Source organism: Sciurus carolinensis, chromosome 1, assembly GCF_902686445.1.
Source record: "Sciurus carolinensis chromosome 1, mSciCar1.2, whole genome shotgun sequence".
In the NCBI taxonomy this organism is placed as follows: Eukaryota; Metazoa; Chordata; class Mammalia; order Rodentia; family Sciuridae; genus Sciurus; species Sciurus carolinensis.
The window spans coordinates 111701885-111717306 of NC_062213.1; the positions used below are offsets into that span (position 1 = coordinate 111701885).

Here is a 15422-nt window from a genome sequence, read left to right on the forward strand (position 1 = left end):
AATCCAGGCAAACCAGATGAGTCCTTTATGAGCCTCTGTGGTCCCATGTGCAACACTCCTCTATATAACCCTCCCCTACTCCTGGCCATCTGGTAGACTGTGGCTGCTAGGAAGTCTGCCTTGGTTACAGCTAAGCATCTATCTCGCACCTACTCAACATCAGAAAGAATCTCAGTGGGTTTTCACTGTCTTCAGAAAAACAGAGCTTGGGAAAGGAAGGAGTGATCCTCCTACAGCCTCTGCTTTTTTCATATTGAGGTCTTAATGTTGAGCCTTTGGGATCTTTCCTACCTCTAAACACAGCTGCTTCCCTCCCAGCCTCTTCCCACCCCGGTTCTTTAATTGGCCCTCCTGGAACCCAGGCTCTTATTTAAAGGCCCCCAGTTTCTACACATTCCTATTTCTCTGAAGAACTGCTTCTCTTCTCTTCTGGCTCGCTGATGATGCCTGCTTCCCTAGGCCAAACCACTCCTAGAAGACACTAGATCTGGGAGGAGAGGACACCTGCTCTTCCAGAATGATCCTTGGCCAGGGCAATTCCCTAAGCCCCACCCTATGCCCAGACTCTTCTAGAACCAAGCTATTTAGCTCTTGTTTCTCAGCTTCTCCCAGCAGCCACCTCCTCTTACCCTGTCACCTCAGCCACCCAGCACTGTTTATTACACCATGCAGCTGTATCCTTCTGTACTTGTTTTTCAGTCCCCATTGGATTTTAGCCAAACCCTTTAACCTGGCATTCAAGGCCTTTCACTGGCCGACCCCAATTTCCCTTTCCTGTCCTCATCTCCCACCTCTACCCTCCATGCACCTTTCGCTTCAGTCCAGTTGCATCAAATTTTCCAGTCTTCTCTGAGCACATTTTATACCTCATGTGCCACTATGCCTTTTTTCATGCTCTTTCCTCTCCCCAAATGCATATTTCCATTTCTACTGCCGGTCTGCTTCTCTAGGGAAAGTCTGTTCATTTTACAACCACCCCTTCCTTTCTTTTACCACAGAACCTACCAGTGTGGCGGTTAAAATGTGTGTTTAACTGCCTCTCCTACCAGGGATGAAGGCTAGGTTTTAAACAGCTCTGAATTCCCCAGCATTAGCAGTGTTCCTTTAATTAAACTGTTGTTTTGTAAATTTCCCCCATCTCCTCTTTTGTACCGGAAGGTCCTGAAGGCATCTTCCTCCTAGTCATATCCCAGCACTGTATGTGGGACAAGATTTACCACTGATAATGACAAAAAATCCTAAGATCTCTCCTTAAGTCAGGAATATGCCCCAAATTTGGGGGAAAAGTTATTCCTCTTCCCCTCAAAATGATGTGGTGATAAAGGGATGTGAACCAACATCTGAGTGCTAACCCTGAGTCTTGACAGAAAAGTGGTTACTCAGGTAAGAATTTCCTGTGCTTCACTTCACTTAACTCTAAAATGGGAACTGCACTACCTGCCTTACCTATTTTACCAGAACAGCACCTAAATGTAACGATAAAGCAGAACAGTCGTAGGGAAGGCACAGAGCTGGTGACTGGAGGTAAGATCCCTGACGGGCATATCCTGGCATAGTATGGTGCCACTGTTGTGGATCTCAACATGTTCTCAAACCAGGCAAGGGTCAAGAGTTCCCTCACTAAAGCTAACAAAGCAGGACACAGAAGTCTGCAGCAGTGGAGGCTAAAAAAGGAACATGCTCAAGTATCTTCCCCACGTGTGAAGCAAGTTTGTGGCTCCTCTTATGATGCAAGTGCTGCTGTTCCTGGGTTCCCAGTTTGCCCTATGGCTGCTTATTGGGGGTTGCGGGGGGCAAAGGGTGAGTAGTGGCAAGGAAGATTACTGAATTGTCTGTTTATTGAGATATGTGACCTTGAACAAGTTTCGGAACCCTCAAGTCTCAGTTGTCTGGTCTGTAAACTAGGGACAACAGCACTCACCTTGAAGTTATGAGAATTAACTGCTGAGTTACATAAATTGTTTAGCAGAGTTCCTGGCAGTCCCTTGCTTTGAAAGGCACGTCTTCAGCACAACTCTGGCGTATGTATAAATTCCCAATACTGTAGGTAGGGCAGGCAAGGCAGGATGGCAGTGAGGTATAATTACTGAAACCTTATAGCCAAGATGCCAAGATGTCACAATTTCAGAGAGTCCTGTTTTCCCTTAAGTCAATAAGCACTCGCCAGTTTTCGATTGGGAAAACACCATTGCACCAAAGCCACTCAGCAGCTGCCTGCTTCTCCAACATCCCTGAGAGACTGGCCTCCCAGGTGCCAGCTGGAAGAGGTCAGAGAGGAGATCAGCCAGGGCTCAGGGTGTTTGGTAGGTGGCAGACCCATGTTCAACCTCCCACTTTCTTGTCCCACTGGTCACTGCTGGACAATTCCATCTCTAAAAGGGAAGAGAAGTTAAATCTTGTTAGCTTAATAGTTCTCCAGGTTGATTATACATGGGAATCACCTAGGGAAAATTTTACACCTTCATGCGTGGACTGCACTCTGGACCAATTAAATCAGTATTTTTTAAAAAGCTTTCAGTAAATGCCAACGTACACCAAAAATCGAGAACTGATGTAGGCCAGGATTTTTCAAACTTCGCAGATGACAAAAATTATATTAATTTAAAATACAGTTTCCCAGGCTCTGGAATAAACATTATCACTGAAATCTACTAATTCTAAAACATGCCTTTTTAAAATATGAGTACTATTTTAACATCTTTGAAAGCAAAGTGATCTTCCAGTCAGTGGCTTGTAAGACTTCATAAAATGGAAACAATCATGCCAGGGGAATTCTCAGGATGAGGCAAACTTGGGGGAAAAACAATTCCCTAGGGCAGTACTTTCCAACCTTAATGTCCTTAGAGTCACTTTTAATCTTGTTAAAATGCAGATTCTGAATTGGAAGTTCTGGATTGAGGCCCCAAATTGTGCCTTTCTAACAAACTTCCAGGTCATGATGTTGCTGGTCGTTACACTACATTTTGGGTAGCAAAGTTCAAAAGAATCTTGGTCTGAGAGGCTCCACCCATGATTCATTTAAGTGAAACAATAGCATAGAGAAATATGACCAGTGGAAATTCTTCAATGTCTGTGAGTTAACTGCCAAATTGCACCCTCATTTCTTCCTGGTTAGGGCAAGTGGGATGAGGGCCAGAATGAGATGCCCCAACTTCTGAAGACTAAGTGAAGAGTCCAGTTGCCCCAGAAAGCAGAGTTTGTTGTGTGAGGCAGCACAAACCCCTCTCTAAATACCACCTGCCAAGTGAAGTCAGGCATCAAGCAGCCTGGTGGTCAAGTGTAAGCAGTCCTATCCTCTCTACCATGGATCCTTTTCCCTTCACTTATTCATTAACCAAATCTTTAATGAGAATCCACTAATGAACTGCAAGTTCTGAGTGGTTCAGAGATGAATCAGATTTGATCCCTGACCTTCAGTGGGGTTGTGGGGGAGGATTCACAACAGCAAACAGATTAGTAAAACATGAAGGGCTAAATGCTAAGAACGGAAATAACATACAGAGATGGGCCCATACAAAAGAACAAAGATAGTAGCTTCCTGGAGCAACAACCACTGGAGGATTTGCATTAAATAGTCCTAATCTTTCCAAGGAAGGGAACCACCCCAAACAAAAATTTTTTGCCAGGACCAATCTGCTGTAATGTACAAGTACACTTTGATGCTTTGAGGCCCTTAAAACCAAGATCATATAATTTGGAGGTTCAGCATGAGGAATGCTTCCTACACTTGTGCCCCTAACCTCTAGCTCTACAATGCAAATAATTCCAAGGGCACAAGTGACTTTCAGGAGATGAGACCCTCAAAAGGATGGAGGTAGGCATATTTCATTCCAAAGAGTCCTATAACCTTCCCTTCTGTGTCAGAATCTGACATTCACTTCTCTCATTACAGAATGTTTGAGTCTTTGCCTTTTGCTTATTGGCAAAGCTCTTAATTGGCTTGACCCATCACATTACTAGACATAAAGACTACAATCCCTAGACTAAGACCGAGGTGTCCAATAGGGGTAGGGAGTCTCAGCCAGGGTAGGCAGGGTACAACAACCTACATACAGCCTGCTCTCTTACCCAGCCCCATGTAAACCAACCTTTAGGGAAGCAAGAGATTGATACTCCATCTGGACTTATTTTTTCCTTTTTTTCCATCTCACATATAGGAGAAGCCTAGAAACCTGAGGAAGTAGCTGAGGAGGGGACAGCAGAAATGGGGAGTGGAGCCAGTGCTGAGGATAAAGAACTGGCCAAGAGGTCCAAGGAGCTAGAAAAGAAGCTGCAGGAGGATGCTGACAAGGAAGCCAAGACTGTCAAGCTCCTATTGCTGGGTGAGTGAGATGGGATGACATGCCAGAGAAGGGGAAGGGAATGCTTCTTCCTGCTTTCCTTTAGGGTTGAGGGGTTTCAACACACACCATGGGGAGAGAGGACTGGCCAGTTTCCCTCTTCCCTATCCAGTCTCAAGCTAGGAGGGAGCTTGAGGGCTGTTATGTGAAGTCTGGATAGCCACCCCAAGAGGACCCAGAATGCCAAAGCTACTGGAATTTTTCTCCTCTTCCTTGAACTAGTAATAGTTCAAGAGTGAGACTGAACTCACCATCTCCAAATGTAACACCTCATTTTGGTTTTGCAAATCCAAGAACCCTAACCTTGCAGACACTTACCCAATCTGCAGTGAGAGAACTCTCAGTCAAGGAATCAGAAAGAACAGGACATTTCCTCATCAATGGATTCAGAAGTCTTAACATATAATCCTCCCACATAGTCCCAGGCAGAGGCTCACTGGTTCTTGCCAAATTCCTTTCAGTAAAAATTTTGGAAGTAGAGAATCCTGAGGTGGGAGGAGCAGTCTCCTGCTGCTTTCTATTAGGTAACTTCCTCTAAAGCCCCTGACAGATGGGAGGTTCATCAACTTGATGAGCTCCTAAGCAGATCACTGGTCTGTACTGAGAAAATAAAAGCATCTCAGTGGGTCAGTCAGGGAAATTGATCATGGCCATAAATAGAACCAAGACAAGAAAATTTGACAACTGACTTAAGGGGGTCAGGGGGAAAGCACCAGTAGTATCACAAGACTAACTGGGCAAGTGGGGCCTGGCTACCTGGGCTGGTTTTCCAAGCTCATGAAGAGCCTGGGAATTGGAGCAGCAAGCTAAGGGCATGTCCTTTCCCCAGGTCAATTGTGGCACAGCCTAAGGATACACCAGAGGAGCATCTCTGTAAGCTCAAACCATGCTCCTAGGAGCTCAGGAGTTATACAAGGGGAAATGGAGATAGTGGGACTACTGAGAGAGCTTTTAAGCTTAAGCAAATTTTAGGTTCAGAATAAGCAGCTTAGAGGACCAGCACAGACTAAGTGGGAGGAGGTTGAAGGATCAGGGTAGTATAGACTGAGGGTTGAAGGGAATGTCAATTTTCAATGTGGAAAGAAGAGTGTGAAGAGGGCATTAGGATATTTTAGTCAATAAAGGGAACCATGGAGAAAGAATAGTTCTGTGAAGAGGCCAGCTCTCTCCAATCCTACCCAAAATTACTCATTAGTGTTTGAGTCAAAAACAGTGAGAAAATGTATCCAAGGAATTCCCCTGAATCAATCAGTGATTTTCAATGGGGAGGTTTCTGACCCTCGGGATGTTTGGGAATGTCTGGAGATACTTTTGGTTGTCACAACTAAAGAGTGGGATGATGCTGATCTGTAGTGAGTAGAGGTCAGGTATGCTGCTAAACATCCTGCAATGCATAGGTCAGTTCCCACTAAAGGAAAATCCAGCCCAACATGTAAACAGTGCTGAAGTTGAGAAATTCTGCTCTCAATCCAGAGCAAATGACCTGAGCTCAAGGTGCCAGAAATTGAGGGCAACAATCATTCATCCAACAAGTTCTCCCCTTACAAGGCTCCCAAGCAAGCAAAAACTCTGACTTTTCACAGACCATCTACTGGAATGTTGGGGAGAACTGGTGCAAACTGGAAGCATAAGCATTTCTCTTTCCAGGTGCTGGGGAGTCAGGAAAGAGCACTATCGTCAAGCAGATGAAGTGAGTAGGAAAAAAGCCCCAAAGGACTGTGGTTGGGGGAAGTACTCAGTGTAGCTAGTGGAGATACTCAGTGAAAAGTTCTTTAGCCTCAAGAAAACTGAGTATAAAGACCTGATTTCCTGCTCTGCACTTTAAGATAGCAGTAGAACTAGAGAGATGGGGTTCTTAGAACCTTTTAAATCCCCTTAGGTTCCCAATCCCTTAGGTCTGGTTATTCAGATGCAGCTAAAGGCTGGGTGTCTGTCCCTTGAAGGATCATTCACCAGGATGGGTATACACCAGAAGAATGCCTGGAGTTCAAGACTGTCATCTATGGGAATGTGTTGCAGTCGATCCTGGCTATCATCCGGGCTATGTCCACACTGGGCATTGACTATGCTGATCCAAGTCGTGCGGTATGTGATTAATGTTATGTGGTTAAGGGTGGAAGCAGAAAAGGCTAATGAGAAAAAAAAAAAAAACAGACTAAAGTCAACAGGCTGAGGAAATTTGGGTAGAAGAAAATTATTTGTGTAACTAAAATCCCATATGCCAAATTTCAAATCTTAGTCCTAGAGAAGTAAGCGACCCTCACTTTTAATGTTTACAAAATCTGCTCTCAGCTTCTCTTTTACCATTTAAATTTCTCCCTTGTGCTTCTTGCCCTGGCTATGAAACTTAGAAGCTACATCCCTAGTTCTAGTATGAGCCTTTTCCTAGATTTAAACTATTGAAAAATCGAAGGTGATGGGTTCCTATCTTCCATCTTATTTCATGGTCAATGTAGCCTTTACACTTCCATTCTCCCTGCAGTAAAGGACCCACATTCTGTGGCAGTCTAAGTTCAGACTTAGAAGCTCAGAACATCAGAGAAGCACCTTCGACCTCTGCTATCCTCTAGGCATCCCAGGGTTGGATATATTGCCACCCTCTACTTCTGGCTTCTGGGGAGCATACTTAAAAGTTAAGTGTGTTTTCTCAGATGGACTCTTCACTGGAGACTGCCTCCACTTACCCACTGGTATCAATGCAAATTGCTTTCCATTCAGCAGTGTTCCTGGAAGTCTGCTGGAAAACCATTGCTCATGTCATTCTCAGCCAGGTTTCTGCATTACAGGATGATGGGCGACAACTCAATAACCTGGCCGACTCCATTGAGGAGGGGACCATGCCTCCTGAGCTGGTGGAGGTCATCAGGAAGTTGTGGAAGGATGGTGGAGTGCAAGCCTGCTTCGAAAGAGCTGCAGAGTATCAGCTCAATGACTCAGCATCCTAGTAAGACTGACTGGGGAGAAGGTGGGATGAGGCTTAGGCAATCTTCCAGGATTGCCTTAAATTTCTGGCATTGAAAGCTGGAGACTCACAATAAACTCAATGTTACACAGCTATATGCTAGTTCCCACCACTCTGCATTACCACACCCTGGCTCACTGCCACCTACAAAGCTGAAGAAACAAAATTCAAAGCAGAGGTGCTCTGCTTAACATCTCTACCTAGCTGTGTTCTCTTAAATTGAACACTTAGCCTCTCCCTTCAGGATAAAAACATAGACCTGTGGTTCTGTCACTCTCTCAGGAGACCTGTGATGTGTGAAGGCTCTTTCAGGATTGACTTTTCAAATTGTTTGACTCAGGCAACCTACTAGACAACCATGCAGGAATCAGTCTCCTTCGCCAAAGCTTTTGTCAGGATGCCAGGGCAGGGGACTCAGAAACTACCAGAGCAAACCAAAAGAAGGTGGTCAGGAATCAGAGACAAGCAACTTTGCAAAGCTGCTTCCAAAAGACAAAGACACTGAGTTGTCAAATCTGCCTTTAACAAATGTTAGATGGGCATGAGTTTTGCAACCAAACAGACGTGCATTTAATCCCCATTTGGATCATTTACTACCTCTGGAATGCTCCCTTTCAAAGGCCATCTCTGCTAGGTGGATCATGTGCACTGTTTTGAGACACTTTACATATCTAAACAATAAGCCTTCAAGGTAGATAGTACTTTTTACTAGTCCTATTTTATACTAATTGAACTGAGGTTCAATTAACTTGCCCAAGGTCACATATAGTAAACGCCAGAAGCTGGATGTGCATTCAGGTCAGCTTGACCACAAGGCTATTTCTTACAGCATAACACAATGTCTTTTGATCCCAGGCAAGTTATTTAACTCCTCTAAAATTTTCCATCAATTATAAAATGGGATATGAATCTTGAAGGTGTATGAGGTTCAATAATTTTAATGTAATACCTGACATACATTAGGCACTAGTGTTAATTTTCCTTCCCTCTTTATCAGTCATTTCATTTCACATCTGCCTTCCTCCTCTGTTTTTTGTACCAGGAATTGAACCCAGGGGTACTTAACCACTGAGCCATACCCCCAGCCCTTTTTTGCCTTTTATTTAGGGATAGGGTCTCACTGACTTCTTAGGACCTTGCCAAGTTGCTGAGGATGGCTTTGAACATATGATCCTATCTCAGTCACCTGAGCCACTGGGATTATAGGCATAGGCCACTGCATGGAGACTCCTATCCTTTTTTTAACTCTTTTTCATGCCAACTTTCAAACATATACAAAAGTGGACTAAAATAATGAATCATCTTTTTTCAATAGTTAATTCATGGCCACTCTTTTCATTTACCCCCACACTCAATTATTTATTTTTTCAGTACTGGGGATTGAATCCAGAAGTGCTTCACTAGATTATTTTAAGGCAAATCTCAGATATCATTTCATCCTAAAAACCTACCTATCTCTAAAATACTATGATTCTTTTTTTAAAGGAAAGCATATCATCATAATATTTAATAATACCTTAATATCATCAATATCCAAATCAGTGTTCAATTTTTTTAGCTCAAATGATTTGCCTCCAATTTGTCTTCATGTCTCTAGTTTCTTTGTCTACTCTTGCCTCACGATGGAACTTTTGTCACCACATTTAAACCAGTGAATTTCATTCAAAGTCTAGAAAAGCTTGCAGTCAAGCAAACTCCAAGGACTTAAATTGGATGGAACTCCTGCCTCAAATGGGAAGTCTCTTAGCCCATTGCCTCCCTTTTTTTTTGGAAGGACACATGGCAATTTGAAGGAAAAAATAATAGATTTAATGATATGGATCCCAGACCTGTTTCTATCACCATATTACTTGTGTGACTGTGGGCAAGATGCTTTACCTTTTTGGACTTGGTTGTGGAAAATGTAATGATATCAATGCAAACTACTTTTCTTTAGCTACCTGAACCAATTGGACCGGATTACAGACCCTGACTACCTTCCTAATGAACAAGATGTGCTGCGATCTAGAGTGAAAACCACAGGCATCATTGAGACCAAGTTTTCTGTCAAAGACTTGAATTTCAGGTGTGTACATGGTTTCCTGGGGGCATCTCAGATACACGTGTGTAATCCTAAAAAGGGACCTGGGCATGCTTCCAGGCCTTTGCTGAAACCCAATCTAAATTACTGTCCTACTTCTTTCCCTTTTCCTTCCCTCTTCTCATTTTGCTGCTAACTGGTTCCAAAGTGGCCACTTTTGGGGATTAAGACCAAAGGCATGTAAGGCCATATGCTGGGCATACCTATGAATAGTTGCTTTTTCCCTCAGGATGTTTGATGTGGGAGGGCAGAGATCTGAGAGAAAGAAGTGGATCCACTGCTTTGAGGGTGTCACCTGCATCATCTTCTGTGCAGCCCTCAGTGCCTATGACATGGTACTGGTGGAAGATGATGAAGTGGTAAGTGGCCTTTCAACCCATCAGCTTTAGTAGAACAAATTTTCCCATGAAAATTTCTCTAAGCTTGTATCATCCCAATGCCCCAAACTGGGTAAGTTCAGTGAACACTGACAATCTAGCTGACTTCTGGCAGACTAATGTCTTATGCACGCAATTCTAAAATACCTCTTCTGCAGGTTGGTTAGCACTTTAGAGCTCCAGATTTACTATGAGGTTGGTCTCAGATTAGACATCCAAGTATTACTTGACTATCACAAAGCTCGTGAGAGGCATTCAGTACTTTTTAATATGGCAAGGTAAGGGCTCATCAAGTAGGCAATGCAAGGAAATTACATTTATACTCTCCCAGGCTGCCTAAGGAAATAAGGAACAGGAAATGAAAAAGTCAGAACAAGGAAGACTACAGATGGTATGTATCTTTAGGCAACATAATAGAGATGTTGAGCTACTAACCTCACTTCAGAAACCTAGAAAGGTACTGAGTGTCAAGAGAAGTAAGGAGAGACTGGCAGACTGCGGTTTCTCAAATGCTAACTTGATTGACAGCTGGACCCTCAGGTGGTTCCCTTCAACCTGTAAAGTTCTATAAGACAGAGCATTGCAGGACAAGTGTCAGAACCTAGGCAGATACATTCTCTGAGTTTGAGATAAAGGATGTCAAAGGGCACTCCAATCTTTTAGCCAAAATGTTTTACAACGCTATTCAGTTTCCAAGTTCTCTTCTATCTTTAATCCTGATTTCTGGGGTCTTAAAGGGTTTTGGAGGAGTAGTAAAAGTGAGATAAGACTACAAATTATATTTTTCTTGTTTTATTATACAATTGAGCTCAAATCAGGTGTCAACCTTCTTCAGGTCTGTTAAGGTCTGTCTCCTACATGCAGGCTGGCATGGGCAAACTCCAGACTCGGCACATATATAGCACTGCTTCTCATTCTCTCAAAGTAGCAATCAGAGAAGGAAATAAAAAGAGCGAAGTGCTTGTGGTGTGCATTGGGAAGTTCTCTAGCCCTCACCATATGGCACTAGAACCAAAGTATCCCAGTCATGTTCCTGCCCAAACTGAGATCTAGGACCCTATTTATTGGCAGTACTTATGGATGTTGAAGTCTTTGCTTATGTCCTGGTTGCCAAAGAGCTACATAACTTTTATTGTGTACCTGTATGTCAGCCACTACATAGACCCATGATTTTTAACTTTCATGGTAACAGTATAAGGGAACTGAGACTCAAGAGAAGTTCAGTAATTTCCCCCAAGTCATATAGCTATTAAAATGACAGAAACGAGGTTAGAAGGAACCCAGATATGTTGGCTGTGTTCCACACTACAAAAAGATAAGCTGTTCCCCTATTCTTTTACATTTGGAGCACTGGTTCTCTAAGGGCAACAAAAACAGGAAGTAAATAACCCATAAACCCAATCTGATATCTCCAATGGTGTTTCCTCTTACTAGAATCGTATGCATGAGTCTTTGCATCTGTTCAACAGCATATGTAATCACAAGTTCTTTGCGGCTACTTCCATTGTCCTCTTTCTCAACAAGAAAGATCTTTTTGAGGAAAAAATCAAGAAAGTCCATCTCAGTATTTGTTTTCCAGAGTATGATGGTAAGTGTCAAGGGCTCCAGACAACCGTGATACCTTTTGGTAGTAACTGGCAATTAATCACCTCATACTCTATGCTAAGGAGATATAAAGTACTTTGTCTCAAGGGAAACTTGGGCATTCAGTTAGAGGTTTAAAATCAGATGTGTCTGGAACAGAGCACATATTATATGCAGGAGAGTCACTGTCTGTTCAAAGGATACCCACCAGAAACCACAGAGATACCTCCCTCCTCAATTTCCTTGGCCTACTCAAGAAAGAAACACTGGAGGGCGATAGGCTAAACCCTCCTTCCAGAGACAGGACCCCAGTTGTATTTGTTTAACAAAATTTCAAGGATCAAGTTGGTCACCTAAAAAGTAAGTAAGCAACTGACAATTCATCCCATTTCTTCACTATTTTTCTGGAAAACCAGGGAACAACTCCTATGAGGATGCGGGGAATTATATCAAGAGCCAGTTCCTTGACCTCAATATGCGAAAAGATGTCAAAGAAATCTACAGTCACATGACCTGTGCTACAGATACACAGAATGTCAAATTTGTGTTTGATGCAGTTACAGATATTATCATCAAAGAAAACCTCAAGGACTGCGGGCTCTTCTAATCTTCACTACTCCTCAGGTATACATTCTGGCTTGGAATCTAGATAATTTCAAGCAGAAAATTATGGGTCCAAATACTGTAACATGAAAAATGAATTCATTCTCCAATGGAGATGGAGAATGATGCATGGCTGCAACAGTATCTCACATCATCTTTTTAAAGAGGGATAGCTAGTGCAGTTTAAAGAGTACAAGGCTAGGACTCATAAGATCCGGGTTCCAGCACTGGCTTTGCTTAATACAAGAATGTGAATACTGTGAACACTTCATTTCTCTAAGCCTGAAATCTCTCATCTATAAAAAGAAGCTAACTTCGCTACCTACTTCACAGGGTTATTCTGAGCAGTGCAAACATAACTGAAGGGAAGACACATAAAAGCTGCAATGGTTAATCACAGAAAGCAAGCCCATAAAAAAAGCTGCAAAGTTTGTGAAATTCACCCACTGGCTTTTAGAATAAAGTATCTCGACAAACTACCCCAAGTCAAAGGTCAAGCCTTCCCTACAGTCCTCCCAAAAACTATTAAAAACAAAGCCTGAATAAATCTACCAGTCCCTTTTTACTAATAGATCTCTATGTGCCTTGCTTGATCCAGATTGCTGGGTAAGAAATGTTAGTCTGTTAGAAACTAAGGCACACTCCGAAAAATGATCATCTTTAATAAGCATAGCTTATCCCTCTGCCCTCAGGCTGCCAAAAAGACTGAGTTTCCTTTATCTCTATTAATAACTGCTCAGCTATGTAAGATACTTTATGACTAAACTTGGAGGATATCAACACACTCCCACTTAAGATATGATTTTATTGCTGCCATTTCTCTATCATAGAATTTAGAAGTGAGCAATTTTTAAATTCTCATTTCAACTGCTACGTGTTTCAGAACAAAAAAAGCAGCTGAGCTTGCTTTAGGCACTAGAAATCTTTGCTGTTGGGGCCATGTGATGCTGGCTGAAAACAGTATCTTCCCAAACCAACAAGGAGTAAATTATTCCTTTGAACTCCTTTGAGAGGAAACAAAGCTTGCATTTATCTTGACAGGAGGTGGTGAAGTCAAGTATAGATTTAGCATTTACAACTACTAGTGAGGAAAGCTCCTGGCAACCAAGATTTAACATATAAAAGAAAGAGTCCATTAAAATGAAAATCTGCTCTGTGCCAGAAACACCCATTCACATTTAGTCTGCTACTAGCAATATTAATACTAGAGAGGCATATAAGCTTGAAATACACTGTAGAATAAATCACAGCTGTTAAAACTGAATCCAATTAATAGTCTTTCTGATTTCCTTAAACAACAACAACTCGGGAGAATTACAGAAGAAGCTTATCTGGCTATAGGTACTGACAATTAAAAACTTAAGCAAGGATTCTGAGTCTGTTCTGTATCATGGATCCCTCTGGCTGTATGATGAAACCTGTGGACCTACCTCTTCACAGAATATATTTTGTTTGTCTGTTTGAAGGGAGGTCTCACTATTTTGCCCAGGCTGTCTCCCACTCATAGACTTGAATGATTGTCCCGCCTCAGCCTGCTAAGTAGCTGGGACTACATGTGTGAGCCATAGCGCCTGGCTCAAGAGTATTTTTATATACATAAAATACTGAGAATTACAAAGGAAACCATCATACTAAATACAGGTCTATGGATAGACTCCCTGATCTCTGAAGCCTCAGGTTAAAGAATCCTTAAATATGATCTTATCTACTCAGACCCCAAATGTACTTTACACCATTTATTCTATCTCCACAGAGGATGGCCCCACTTCCCTGAAATTGTGCCAGCCTGTTAGCTTCTTCTTATTAGCTTTTCCTTTGTCCATGAATCTATGAAGAAACAGATTATGAGCCAAATTACAGAAGTCTAAACCAGGGTCCTTGGTTAGTAATGTTCATATAGAACCTTCCCTCCGATACCTGTATGGAAGCTGAGCCAGTAGAACAGATCTTCTGAAAGAACAATTAAAAATCTCTCACAGACTAAAACAGGATTGTATTTTAGTAGTCTTCTTTTTTCTGACACATATCCAAAATTTTAACTGGCTTATGAACAAATTCACATCAAGTTATCATCTACAATTTTCAAAAAGTTTATCTTGGAGGATGGGGGGGTCGGATAGCAGTTCTTAAAGCAAGAGTCCTACAGCTGTTGACAGGATCCAGTTACATTTATCTTAAAATGCTTTCAAGTTAAAACTCCTCTAATGAGTCTACACAAAATAAAATTTGGGGGCGTTGGGCACCCCTTCACCTGTACATTAGAACAAAGTAAAAAAAAATTCTGAAACTCCTTGCCCAGAATGGATTCTCCTCCAAGTAAAGGTAAGAGGACTTCTTAAATGCTTTCAGCAAGTTTCCCAAAAAAAGCATTAACCCCTTACCCCAGCTTAATCCATCAGGCCCAGACATTGTTCCAAACCTTGTATTGTATAAAGTTGGAGAAAAAGTACACTTGTACTTCTACACAAGTGGCTTATTTTTATCTCATGGACTCTTTGTGTGCATGAAAAGTTATTTTTGCATAAAAAATGGTTATAAGAAAGCCCAAAACCAAATCTATGCCATGTACCCTGTCTTTAAATTTATATTGTACAGTACCTTTGATTTTTATATACCTCTCTTTACAATCCATCAGAAATTTTCTGTAACAAACTCGTAAACACAGATTCAACCCCATTTTCTTGCACTACAACCTTAATTCTAAGAATGCTGGTCAGAAGGAACTTAAAAATATTCTGGGCCCATTACTAGCAATTTAATAGGTAGGAAGTTCAGGCCTGAATAGGCAGGGTGTCCTTATGGAGATCCACACTGCTAGCAAGTAGAACATGAACTCTAATTGTTCTTCTGAATTCAAAGCAAGTGGTCCTTCTACAGACATGCCACCAACAGCCTAAATAAATAAAGTCAATTTTCCATTTTTATAACTCTATTCTCTCAACAAAGTCTTGGTTAACTTTTAGTTACACCATCTCTAAATCACTGATATTTAACAAAACCATCTGCAAACTAAGACACAGAGGTCCCAAAATGGAATGTGAAATTAGCAAAAAAAAAAAAAAAATCACGAAAATATAAACAAATTTGTCTGTTGAAGGCATAATCTTCTTCCCTAGCATTGCATAATTACAGAATTGATGACAATAAACCAAATGTAAATTAGGCTACATTTCACATATATCTAATGATAGTTTCTCTACTTTTAACAAAATACAATAAGATTGACACAAAAAGACAAATAGTCTATGATTCCACTTATGTGAACTACCTAAAATTCAAAGAGAAGGGCTGAGAGGTGGGAAACAGGTAATTACTGATCAATAGGTAGAATTTTAAATAAAGACGAAAAAAGTTCTGGAAATGAAAGGTATATTTTTATACTCAAAAATGATTAAAGTGGTAAATTGGATGTTATGTATACTTAACATGAAGAAAAGAAGGAAATATAAAAATATTGAATTTTTTCTTTTTTCTTT

At 41.5% G+C, this 15422-nt stretch overlaps 1 protein-coding gene across 1 annotated transcript; it reads left to right on the forward strand.

Annotated features, from left to right (window-relative positions):
* Positions 1 to 4204: 4204 nt before the first annotated feature.
* Positions 4205 to 11950, forward strand: Gnat2 (G protein subunit alpha transducin 2). Its single transcript, XM_047559347.1, has 8 exons — positions 4205 to 4322; positions 5988 to 6030; positions 6284 to 6425; positions 7127 to 7284; positions 9239 to 9367; positions 9612 to 9741; positions 11194 to 11347; positions 11760 to 11950. Exons 1-8 carry the CDS (start codon positions 4205 to 4207, stop codon positions 11948 to 11950), a joined length of 1065 nt encoding a protein of 354 aa, XP_047415303.1.
* The last annotated feature ends 3472 nt before the right edge of the window (positions 11951 to 15422 follow it).

Bases quoted from the DNA above. Each gene is read 5' to 3' on its own strand.
- Gnat2 (XM_047559347.1), top strand. From the start codon at position 4,205: ATGGGGAGTGGAGCCAGTGCTGAGGATAAAGAACTGGCCAAGAGGTCC. The intron at 6,031-6,283 runs GTGAGTAGGAAA...TGTCCCTTGAAG, and splicing joins ACTATCGTCAAGCAGATGAA to GATCATTCACCAGGATGGGT. The intron at 11,348-11,759 runs GTAAGTGTCAAG...CTGGAAAACCAG, and splicing joins TTGTTTTCCAGAGTATGATG to GGAACAACTCCTATGAGGAT.